General features: G+C 39.6%; 1 protein-coding gene across 1 annotated transcript in view; it reads right to left on the bottom strand.

The window, feature by feature from the left end:
- Positions 1 to 7438: 7438 nt before the first annotated feature.
- Positions 7439 to 12500, bottom strand: part of LOC137988156 (ferric-chelate reductase 1-like) — a 60532-nt gene continuing 55470 nt past the window's right edge. Inside the window, exons 15-21 of the mRNA XM_068834211.1 lie at positions 9912 to 10085; positions 9749 to 9802; positions 9586 to 9639; positions 9432 to 9485; positions 9288 to 9322; positions 8675 to 8812; positions 7439 to 7703 (exon numbers count right to left, since the gene is read on the bottom strand). Coding sequence (XP_068690312.1) covers positions 8687 to 8812; positions 9288 to 9322; positions 9432 to 9485; positions 9586 to 9639; positions 9749 to 9802; positions 9912 to 10085 — 497 coding nt within the window. The 3' untranslated portion in view covers positions 7439 to 7703; positions 8675 to 8686. The remainder of the gene's footprint in view (positions 7704 to 8674; positions 8813 to 9287; positions 9323 to 9431; positions 9486 to 9585; positions 9640 to 9748; positions 9803 to 9911; positions 10086 to 12500) is intronic.

Genomic DNA, 12500 nt, shown 5'->3' with positions numbered 1-12500 from the left:
CAATTTTTTTCGACCTAAGTAAGGCCTTTGATACTGTAAATCACACAATGTTCTACTTTCAAAAGTCTCTCTGTGTGACATCCACACCATTGAAAATTGCTGGCTTAAGTCACATGGCTGCCGTTCCACTGTTTAGGTACACCAAAATGGCCTCCGTTACGTCACGTGAAAACACTCTATATGCGAATGGCATTGAGTCTGATTTGCTTACTATTCACATCACTTGAAATGAAGAGCGAAGATAAAATCCGGGAGGTGTTCTCGCCCAATCGGGCTTAACGGATTCCCGTGAGCTTGGTGATCCCTAGGGAGGATTAATAATGATAAAACATGACTCTCACTGCATTCTGCTCCTCAAACTTGATCAAGTGCCCAGAAGAGAAGATAGCAACGGCCCTCCCACACAACCCTAATCGCTTGAAATTCGTAGTCGCAGTCAGTAGGTTTTCACCTTCTCCTTGACGTTCGATCAACGCTCCCATACCTCTATTGAACAATGAGTGCAAGTGAGAATGTTGTGAAATAGAACACTAATTACTCAGGGGTACCACACGCTTCAATCTTAGGCGCTTTTCTTTTTGTAATTTATATAAACGACATGATTAAAGCAACAAGTTATTTGTCTGTGAGACTTTTTGGAGATGACACCTCTTTGACTGCATGCGGTAAGGATTTGGGAAAATTGATTCAACGCACAAAAATTTAGAATTACCATCTATGAGTGGTTGTGTTCCAACAAGCTTACCTTAAATATGAATAAAACCAAATATCTTATCTTTCAGGCTGGGCAGAAACTTAAATATAATTTTTATCCTCCACTCGAATAAGGACGATAAGCCGGAGGTCCCGTCTCACAACCCTTCAATGTTCATTTCCTGTGGGACGTAAAAGAACCCACACACTTGTAGCAAAGAGTAGGGCATGTAGTTCCCGGTGTTGTGGTCTGTCTTCTGTGATGTATCATGGTTGGGAGGGTAAATGCTCGGAGGAATTAGCTACACCAAGCTTCTCTAAAGATCCGAGGGTAAATAAAGATATATGATATAATATATGATACTCAAATTAGCAAACCAGTATTAAGAGCAATCTTATGGTATTATATCTAGGTCTATTTATTGAATGTCATCCGTCGTGGCATGAGCATATAGATTATATATGTAGCAAAATAAGCAAAAGTATAAATGTTAGATTAAAGATTAATTACTTAGAAAACAAAATCACTTATAGCTTTGAATTTCACGTCAATATCCCTATCTTATCTATGGATGCATATTGAGAGGGGAATAACTATGATACTACTCTATCACAAGTTGTGAAACTACAAAACAAAGCAGTTACAATAATAAACGACGTGCCACTTCATGAACACATTACCCCAAACTATGTCAACCTTGGTTCCCGGATATAGTTAAGCTACGTACACGTTTACTCTTTTACGACGGTATTTGCGATGATAAACCATGTAACTTTAACCTACAATCCTCGCCAAAAATCCTTGAAACACCCCTTTCCCCTTGACAGTGTTGGGACGACATCTTACTATTTGACTGGCTACACCAACATTGAAAAAGGGAGGGGGACGAAAACGGTGCGAGAATGTTCAAAGTGTTTCAAGGTTTTTGTCTAAGATTGTAGCTCTCTCATATGTCTGGGCAACATAATTATTTAACTGGAAGTGTATTTCTTCAACACCTTTTGATCAGCTCCTACAAAATAGTTTAGTAAAAATTTTGCCCAACTGTGATCGGACGTTTCTTTTGGAAGGATTTGCCATTTTCGACTTCGACTCTCCCAAATAAAGAAAGTTGTAAAAGAACACTTTAGCAACACTACTTGGCCAAGTATTGAAACTCCTAACGATAACACATCATTTTCACTTTATTATAATTATACCTATATTTTTGTACTTTGTAGGAATCATTTTAGAAACTTATCAGGGCATATTATTAGGTAACTATATTTTTCCCTTCCTCAAGAATGTGCGATAATTTGTATGTATGAGGCAAAAAATACTGTCATTGATTTGTCCTGCCTCCACAACATTTACTTGTATGTTCAAGAATCGAAAAAAGAAATCAAATCGGAGCCCACGAAAAGAGGGGTCCTATATCACAACTTGGCGTGTGCCTCACTGTAGGAGCAGATTGTGGTATCCTTAGTAACTACGCCTTGTGTAATTTTACTGCAAGTTGGAATTTTGAGTAATCGAGCACGTGTTTCCTATAGCAAGTTCTCCAAAATAAAGTTATATATAAAGAAATCATTCCACAAAGGCACAAAGCCAACAAATACCGTGGGAAGGGGGAAAGGAATCAAAAAAACAGCAAGAGGCCAGGGTACACTCATCACATGGAAACCTCCAAGACCGAAGAGAAGGACATGGAAGAAGACAGCATTTTTACCATGATTTTGCAGTATCAATAGCCATATTGAGTTGAAATTGAATTAAGGTCTTGGTAAAGGTAAATTTGGGCGTCTCGAAAATTATTTTGTTTTTGCAAATCTGGAAGTATGCTCTCCGAAAAAAAAAATTCTGAAAAATGAATTTTAAAACCCCTAAAATCGCTTTTCTTTGTTCCCACCATAATCTGCCCGCGAAAAATGATTGACAATCACACGTGAAAGCATTGGGTACCTATGCACGTACCCGAACGCTGATTGACTCAGCATAATTGGCTTTCAAGTAGGGGGCTGAGTTGTTTAGCAGACCGTGCACTGCTCGCGAAATCTTCAAGCTCGATCGTCTAGGGGTTTATTTTGACCCCAAACATTACAACTTCTTGGACCTCCTGTCCCTACAGGTTTTAAGATATCGCTTTGATTGTACTACCCCAAATACCGCGTGAGGAATTTTTCGTTTGTCCTCGGAGACTGATTTTATGACACATTTTCTGCCCAATTTAAGTATGAGATGAGAGTTTCGACTTTGGTGCGTGATATTTCATGCATTCATCTGTGACTAAGATGCAACAAAGTGCGGTTATTTTCGCAATAAAGTGAAGCGGCAGGAGTTTCTACAGCAAACTCGTCGTTTCGAGCTTGAAACTAAAAGGCAATATTAAATACCAAAACAATAGTCAAATAATTCAGTCTATTAACTTTCATATGATATATAATTTAACCCTATGCAAAAAAAAGCGGCGCGTCAATTCCCGTTACCAAGACCTTAAATGGAGTGAATTCATACTGGAGCGGCGGCTACAATTATGAATGATGACAACTTTAAAGAAATAGGACAAGGGAAATTGGAAGTCAAACCCGCTACAGTGAAATTGATAACCTATACAGGTGAATCAGTTAAAGTATTAGGAACAGTAAAAATTATGCTGAACTATGACCATCAAAAAGAGGAGTTGGCAATTCTTATTGTTGAGGGGTCTGGGCCGAATTCAATTGAAAGAGATTGGTTGAACAAAGAGAGTCCTTAGAAGTGTTAAAGATGGATTAGGAACTTTTACAGGCCTAAAGGCTAAGATTCTGGTAGACAAAAATTCCCCGCCAAAATTCTGCGAGGCTAGGCCAGTGCCTTATGCGATGAAAAGAAAGATTGAAGCTGAACAGCTGAGAGATTACAGAAAGAAGGAGCAATAGAATCTGTTCAGTTTTCGATTCGCATATGTGGTGATTACAAGAGTACAATCAATCGAGTTTCCCAGTTCAATAATTATCCTATACATAAAGTGGAGGATCTGTTGGCAACCCACGGAAGTGAAGAGAAATTTACGGAATTGGATCTGAGTAAAGCGTACCAGTAACTCCTGCTTGAAGATGAGTCAAAACTTTGTACAACTATAAATATTTATAAGGGATTGTTTCAGTACAACCTCCTTCCGTTCCGAGTTTCTTCGGCTCTTGCAAAACATCTCGTATGTGATAGTACAAGTGGATGACATTCTGGTATCGGACGCAGATGATGAGGATCATTCAAACAACTGGCAAGACGTTTTGGATTGCGTTTGAAGAGAAGCAAGTGGGTGTTTATGCACCTCAAGTGACGTATCTGGGTCACAAGGTTATCAAGGAGGGAATACAGCCCATGGATGATAAAGTTGAGGCAATCACCAATGCACCATCTCCAACCAACGTGTCAGACGTTCCTGCATAATCTGTAGAGTCTACTCGCCCCTTTGCATCGGTTGCTGCAGAAGAACACCCGTTGGAATTGGGGCCGAAAAGAACAACAAGAATTTGAAGAAACAAAGTTGTTCCTGAAGTCATCGAAACTATTGGTACATTATGACGACCAAAGGAACAGACTTTAGCCTGTGGTGCATCCGAAAATGGTTTGGGAGCAGTGCTCCCAAACAAGTTCTTAGGTGATCTCAACCAAATGCCATGGGCCAATGTTGATGTGCATTCTAACCCAAACGGCATGTGGCGTGAATGGAAAGAAATGTTTTTCAGCTGCGTTGATAAAGACGCACCACTAAAATCGAAGAGAGTCCATAAAAAGCAATGCCCATAGCTTACTGATGATCTACTCTGCAAAACCAGAAGAAAAGATTTCCTTAAAAAGAAGGCAATCTCTTCCAATGATTCAGCCGCGTGGGATCAATATAAGAGTGCTAGAAACCAGGCAAATAACGCAATTAAGCCCGCAAAGAAACTCTATGTTTCTGACAACCTGGAAGCTAATAAAGGTAATTTCCGCAAAACATTGAACCTAATTAACGAGCTAACCTCCCGTAACAGCGGCAAGACGTCCAATATCTTGGAGATCAAAGCCCGACAACAAAACTGTAAGTAATCGGGCTGATATGGCAGACACTAGTAACGAATACTCTACAAATGTTGCGCAAGTGCTAGCGAAGACATTCCTGTTGTAGACAATCTCGTACCCAGAGTCCTCGGGCTTTTTGGCCAGCGGGTGAGCGCCCGGAGAGACTCTGGGATAATCGATTTGAACTATATTTTTGATTGGCCGCTTGCGTAACAATGGCAGTCCGACAGGAAGTCGGTAAGTAATTCGGAAGCCCCAGAATTTGGAGGGAGATTCAAAATCTAAAACAAGTTTCAGTGCTGATTGATTTTTTCTACCTCAGAAATATATAAATCACAAAAATAATAAAACGACGAGGTTTGAATTATGTCATATACCGCACGGGAATTTTCCCACGCTGCTAAAACTGCTAAAAAGTGATTACTGTTGCTGTTGCAAAAGTACCGTGGGAAAACATTACATCAGTCTCTTTGAGGAGAAATCCGTGGAATAAGGTCTTGTCGAAGCCATTCAGAATTACGGAAACATCAAATTGTAGAAGAAGAGGACATTTGTGTCGTTTCCACAAAAAAAATTTGTCGATCGTGTTGCTTGCACGATGGCATTCTCATTGCATTCTGTACGGTGTAATGTACGCTGAAACACCAAAAATACACTCACCGAAAGCTTCAGAGGTTTCATCTTCACTTGCTCTTACAGCAAGCCAATGATCATTTCTCCAGTTTCTTTGTGTGTAAGGCTAAAATTCTTGTTTCTCAAACACTTTCAACCCGCCATTTCTACTGTTAACGGTTTTCTCTTTTCTGCTTCCGTTTAAACTCAACCATACGTCATAAGACCGGAACCCACGTTTTCTGGGAAAATGGAGTCGATTATCCCAGAGTCTCTCCGGGCGCTCACCCGCTGGCCAAAAAGCCCGAGGACTCTGGGTACGAGATTGTGTTGTAGATGTAAATCCTGATTTTTTTCTGAAAACCACTGACCACTGATCGTTTTCTCTGCAAATTTCGAATATCGATATTGTATTAAATCTTTTAAAGAAAATTGATGATAAAAAAGCCACTGATCTAGATAAGATTCCGAGTAAACTGTTAAAGACGGCTGCAGGTATCATCGCAACTTGGATTACCGCCATATTCTTTAAGTCCATCCTCACTGGGATATACCCAAGCGAATGGAAAACCGACACAGTATCTCCTGTTTTTAAAAAGGGTATTAAATCGAATCCTTACAATTGTAGGCCAATTTCTGTCATTCCGATAGTTTCTAAAGTTCTTGAAAAAAGTGTTTACATCCAACTCTGCCATTATCTTAATGAGAACAACTTACTATCTAAGTTGCCAATCAGGTTTCCGCTCCTAAAGAGTACTCTTACTGCTTTGCTTGAGGCGACAAATGACTGGTCAGTTAACATCGACAATGGGTTATTAAATGGCTTCGTTTTCATTGACCTTACAAAGGTATTCGACACCACTGATCACGAGATCACCTTGCGTAAAATGTCATTCTTAGGTTTTGACCAGGCAGCTCTCAGGTGGTACCTGTCGTACCTAACTGGCCGAACCCAAAGATGTCATGTCAACTGCAAGCTATCAACTGCTCGCGATCTCAGGTGCGGTGTACCGCAGGGCAGTATACTGGGTCCTTTGCTATTTCTAATTTACATTAATGATCCCCCCAACTGCCTGCTGGCCGCTGCGCCAAGGTTGTTTGCTGATCACACAAATATTACACTAACCGCTAAAACGTTCATGGAACTCAAACAATCCTTCATCCATGAACTGCTGGCTGAAATCCAACAAGTTTAGTTTAAATGTTGCCAAAACTGAACTAATGATTATTGGGTCAAGGCAGAGATTATGTGTCCCAAATGAAGACGTTGAAATAAGAATTAAATCCTTGGGCGTTACCATAGATACTCAACTTACTTGGTACAAACAAGTCGAAGAAATATGCAAGAGAGTATCCTCAGGTATAGGTGCCCTGAAACGTGTGGGGCCCTTCATTCCATTCAGATTTATAACGCTGTGATTATGTCGTATTTCGATTCGTGATTCTTGCTGCTCGGTTTGGGACTCTTTGCGCGTCTACCTGAGTGATAAGCTCCAAAAATTGCAAAATGGTGCAGCTAGAGTAATTACAAAATTGCCTTTTGATACGAACTCGAACCACCTCCTAACCTTAACTGGGAGAGGCTATCAACGCGACGAAAGAAACGGAAAGCCTTAATGCCCCAGATTATCTTCAACGTCTTTTCACTCAGTATTACTCTAATGTCAACCTGAGAAACTCTGAGGGAAAACTGGCTTTGCGAAAACCGAGAACTCGTTATTTCAAGCGAAGTTTGTCCTATAGCGGGGCCACATTACGGAATAACTTGTGCAACAGCGTAAAGAATGTTGGATCTGTTGATCAATTTAAGCGAAACTTGAAGGAGGTATCCAGCATATCGGATTCCCACACGGCAATCACGTAACAGTTGTAAATAGTTTGAGTTTTTAAATTGTAAAGCTTAACTGATGATTTTCTGGGTTTAAATAAAGTCTTACAACTACTACCACTACCACTACTACTACCACTACTGCTACTGCTACTCTAAAACATGGCAAACTAGGGATACATAACACGAGGATAGCACTAGTCACGTTGACTCAGCTATTTCACTTTTACGAATACGCCTTAGGTATTAGAGAAAGAGACTGCAAGAACACATGAATAAACCAGCTTTTATTGTTCCCATAATAACAACCGATTAATTTGCGGGTGTGATGAAAGACAAGAGTAGAAAAGGGTCTCGTGCGACAGCTAGTGCAAGCAGACCATAGTCTTTTGTGATGCTATGATTCACTTGGAAAGTGAAATGCCGTTTTTACTTCAGACACCCATGTCACTGCCTTCACCATCTTGGACTCTAAAACACTGTTAAAGCTCCTTTACAGATCAGCACAAAATCAACTTCTTCAAACTACGATCTCCAATCAACCTGCCGAAACATTAAACGTTAAATGCATTAGGTTTATTTATAATTGTTGCAGACGTTGGATTTCTGTATGCAAGAAATTTATTTTCTCGTCTTATCCACCTCTATACTTTTCTCTTTCACACAACATTATTTAATGAAATAACGAAAGAATGGAGCATCAGTGTTTCAGTCACATTCAGGAAATTCACGCCATTGCATTGAACAGTTGCATTATTGAAAAGTAAGAAAATCAGACGTTAATGCTTAACATTGCCAGTCGCGTGCATCATTATTTTTTTGACTAACTTGGTTATTTGCATCTGGTGTGTTCCGCTAAAGTAATTGTTTTAGTCTTTAGTTTGACTAAAGCGTCAACCTTGAAAACAACACCTCAAAAAGGACACAGATGCACAAGGAGTAAAGCCCATTTCGCTACAGGATTATTATATTAAGAATAGACAGAGTTATTTGGGGAACCATGACATTTTTCATAATTAAAATGTATGCACGCACATCTGTTCAATAAAATGACCATGCCGGCAACTGAAAGCTTATTTGCGCTGTACTTGCTCTTAATAACAGAGAAAGTTTCCAATCATGGGAAGCATTTTTCAGAAGGATTACAAACAAAACTTAAGAAGTAAACCACTTCCTTTGCTATGCTGCTTGCCCTCACCATAAATACAGAAGGACGCTCCTGTATATCCTGTATAGGGGCTGCTATAAAGTGACCTACTGCTATCATAACACTAATACTATTTTTTCTGATTACAGGATGTAGAGAGTCATTGCACTGTACAACAATGTACCAGCAGATACCATGCGACATTTGATACCCCAATATGTGTCGGTTACTTTTTTTTGTTTTTTGGCCAATCAAGGGAAACATGGTAAGCCACTAGTGGGTCTGTCGTTTTCCTAGGCCAAACGTCGTGACCATTATAATGACCTGCACTGGGCTACAGGTGCCATTCACATGCCTGTGTACTTACTGAGGAACTGAACTAATGATCAAGAAGATGATCGTGTCCTTCTTGCCCACCAGCTGCTATCAGTACCACAAGACTAACTACTACACCAAATACAAGGAGTGTCAGAAATCCCAACAAGAACTTGCGACTAGCTATGAACTGAAAAGTAAGAAAAGATGTTCCTTAGTTAGCTTCTCTATGTTCTTGAACCACTTGAGAACAAATCAGCTCTCTGCAGAATTTTACAATTTCTGAACTTTACTGTTTTAGATATAAAGTAAAATTCTCTGACAAATGAGCAATCAAATCAATCAAAGATCAGAAGTTCTCGTCTTTGTTCTGAGGGTTTTTCTTCTGGGATATCCAGGATTTCTCTTATCTCCAAAAATTCATTTGAGTCGAGCCAGAGCCACTCTTTGCTTCTTGCATGATGTTTCCTGATATATTTGGCAAGTGCCTCTCCTGTGCAAAGAGGATGATCATCAATGATCAAGTCAACGAAAAAATCAACCAAATGTAATCTCTTCCAAACACTGAACTTCTAAATACTCAAGTTACTGTCTTGGTAATCCACCTAAATTCTTGAGATGACCATATGAGACAAATATCACTACTTTACAAAAACGTCGTCTACCTTGCCACCGATGGGTTCCAGTATAACATGGTTCTCTGTGAGAAATAAATGTAGCAGGCATTACACTTACATTGATATTTTTCGACTAGTATATCACGTAACAATGCTTACATAGGATTCTGGTCAGAAACACTATCAGCTTACCATCTGTTTCTCCCTTCACCAACTTGAAGTTGGGTTCCAGTATAACATGGTTCTCTGTGAGAAATAAATGTAGCAGGCATTACACTTACATTGATATTTTTCGACTAGTATATCACGTAAGATAGGATTCTGGTCAGAAACACTATCAGCTTACCATCTGTTTCTCCCTTCACCAACTTGAAGTTGGGTTCCAGTATAACATGGTTCTCTGTGAGAAATAAATGTAGCAGGCATTACACTTACATTGATATTTTTCGACTAGTATATCACGTAACAATGCTTACATAGGATTCTGGTCAGAAACACTATCAGCTTACCATCTGTTTCTCCCTTCACCAACTTGAAGTTGGGTTCCAGTATAACATGGTTCTCTGTGAGAAATAAATGTAGCAGGCATTACACTTACATTGATATTTTTCGACTAGTATATCACGTAACAATGCTTACATAGGATTCTGGTCAGAAACACTATCAGCTTACCATCTGTTTCTCCCTTCACCAACTTGAAGCCGGCTTTGCCACTCTTGTTTAAACTTATATATGCATCATACACGATCACAATTGCCACGCCCACACAATAGACAATCATGATGTAAAGAGCGGTATTATTCAGCCCTGCACCATCAAGACGGATACCAAGGAAAACAGTCACCACTGCCAAAAGAAAATTATAGCATAATAAGAACTTCCGATCTGGCCAAAGTTCTCCTATGGGTGACCCTGGAGAAGCATGCAATATACACAAACTAAGTTGGGTAATTAATTGTTGATTCCGACCAGTCTTAGCAAATGTCAGGTCAGACTGACCACATGTTTACTTGCCAGGAGTCAAGTAACTTAAAGGCATCTTCAAATATTGACGCATAATGACGATCACACATTATGATTGTGAAGACCCAAAATCCGGCTCATGGAAAAGTCAGATTGTGTGTGTGCAGCTAACTACTGTAAACCATTTCTCATAGCATGCAGATAAACTATTCGCTTAAAGAAAATGAACCAGGAGTGCTTTGAGATGTTGGACCAATATGATGCAACCAAGGGATCAGTGAAACTGTATTGACAATTCTTTGATCCTTGGTGCTCCTGTAATCGTTAGAGGGTCATGGGCGTGGAGGGGAGCGGGGAAAAGGGGGCTGATTCTAAGTTCAGGGGCAGACTGGGAAATGGGCCACGAAGCCTGTCTTGTAGAATTTACGCTCAGGATCTTCCCAATTCTTACAGAAAAAACATCTACTTGTGTGAAGACTTCGAACATAAGGCCTGTCTTTGAGGTTGGGAGGCTGTGACAAGTTATTAAATATCTAGAACGCTATCAATTGGATAAACTTGCAATAAGTGAAATGAGGCGGATACAGAAAAGTCAATTTATCAGAACAATACCAGGACAAAGTTAGCTTTTATGCGAAGTTTGAGGAAGAAGTTCAGGGAACACCTAAGCATGACATTGCATAAGTTATGAGCGACCTCAATACCAAAATTCCAAATTAAAGGGAGAGATTGGAAAAAGCCATCAAATGTGCCGTACTGGAGATACCACAAATCATGATGAAGAAAAATGTTTGGGCTTCTCTAAGGGACACAATCTGTATAAGTAGTCCTTTTTAGACAAAAGGACATACACAAAAAGACCTGGGTTTCATCGGACAAGTGGACATCAACTGAAATTAACACATTTTTGTGACTCAGAGATAGAGCTTGTCTATGATAGATGCAAGAGTGTGTAGAGACAAAAAGGTGAGCAGTGACCATTACGTGGTTAAACTGAAATTGAAGTTCAATCTGAAGAGAACAAAGAAAGAGAGCAGGTATAAGTTGATTAATATTGATCAAATTTAAAAGAAAACTCATTTTCTGAAAAATTATTCAGCTAAAAAATTCGTTACACTAAAGGAAGAGAAGCATGTTCAGGATCTGAATGTTGAAGTGATATGCGGGCACCTCAAGGATGTGGTGACAGGAGCTACTGAAAGTGCTCTTGGGAGGAAGCCAAGAAAGGGAAAGAAGAATGGATGAGCGAGGAAACAAGGCAGGACATCGAAAAGAAAAAGTTCTGACAAAGAATCAGTAGGAATATGAGAAATACAAAGAATCCAACAGACGTCAAAAGGTGGGAAAGGAAAGAATAGTACAATTGGTCTAAGCAAAGAAGACCAAAGATGCGGCTAAGATAAACAACACAAGGACAGTGTATCATATTAGGATGTATCTGTCCGGGTAAAACAAGCAAAAGATTGAACTACCTACAAAGAAAATAATGGGAAGATTCTGTATTCATCAGAAAATGAAAAGACGCACCAAATACTTCTAACTTGACATCAACTTGAAGCTAAGAGAGATGTTGGTCATAGGTTGTGAAACTATGAGTCATTAGGAAGTGAAACAAGCAGTAAGCAAAGTAAAATTTCGAGGACTAAATAAAAGAAGCTGCTAAAAAGGAAGATGATGTAACTTAAACAGAGTTGTGTCGATTATGTAGCCTGACACAAGACCACCAGAACCATTGGCGGGTTTATGGAGTGGACACCAAAAGACAGGACATTAGATGGAATGTTCATTTGTTAGATAATGTTTTACCATCCGTTTTGGGGAAAGTGCTAGCACGTATTGTTCCCACAAGGGTCGTAGTAGATAAGAAACTGGGGAAAGAACAATTCGAGTTCACAAGTGGAAGATATTGCATCAATTCTACCCATACTTTGCGAAGCATTTTGTAGGTGGCTCGAGTATGTCAGGAAAAAATATCAACAAACTTTAAAGACTTCCAAAAGGCGTTTGACAGTGTGAGTAGAAGTTTTGGTTTTATGAAATATTGTTAGAGCCCATGGTATACCGAAAAAGGTTGGAAAATCATGGTTGCCTTTTACAAAACCATTCGGTGTGAAAGAATTGACGGAACTCTGAAGTTTTTACCCCAGTTAGGCGAGGTGATGTCCTTTCTCCTTTTCTTCTGGTAATAGACCATGGAAAGAAAAACCGCTATGATCTTAAGTTTGGTACTACTTTTTTTGCTCTTTGATACGGACGTAAGACCACGCCCCCGTCCTTGCAGAAAGTTAAGAAAATACG

Source organism: Montipora foliosa, unplaced genomic scaffold (genome assembly GCF_036669935.1).
Source record: "Montipora foliosa isolate CH-2021 unplaced genomic scaffold, ASM3666993v2 scaffold_409, whole genome shotgun sequence".
NCBI lineage: Eukaryota > Metazoa > Cnidaria > Anthozoa > Scleractinia > Acroporidae > Montipora > Montipora foliosa.
The sequence above is the reverse complement of the archived record's forward strand: the minus strand, read 5'-3'. Positions and strand labels throughout refer to the sequence as shown.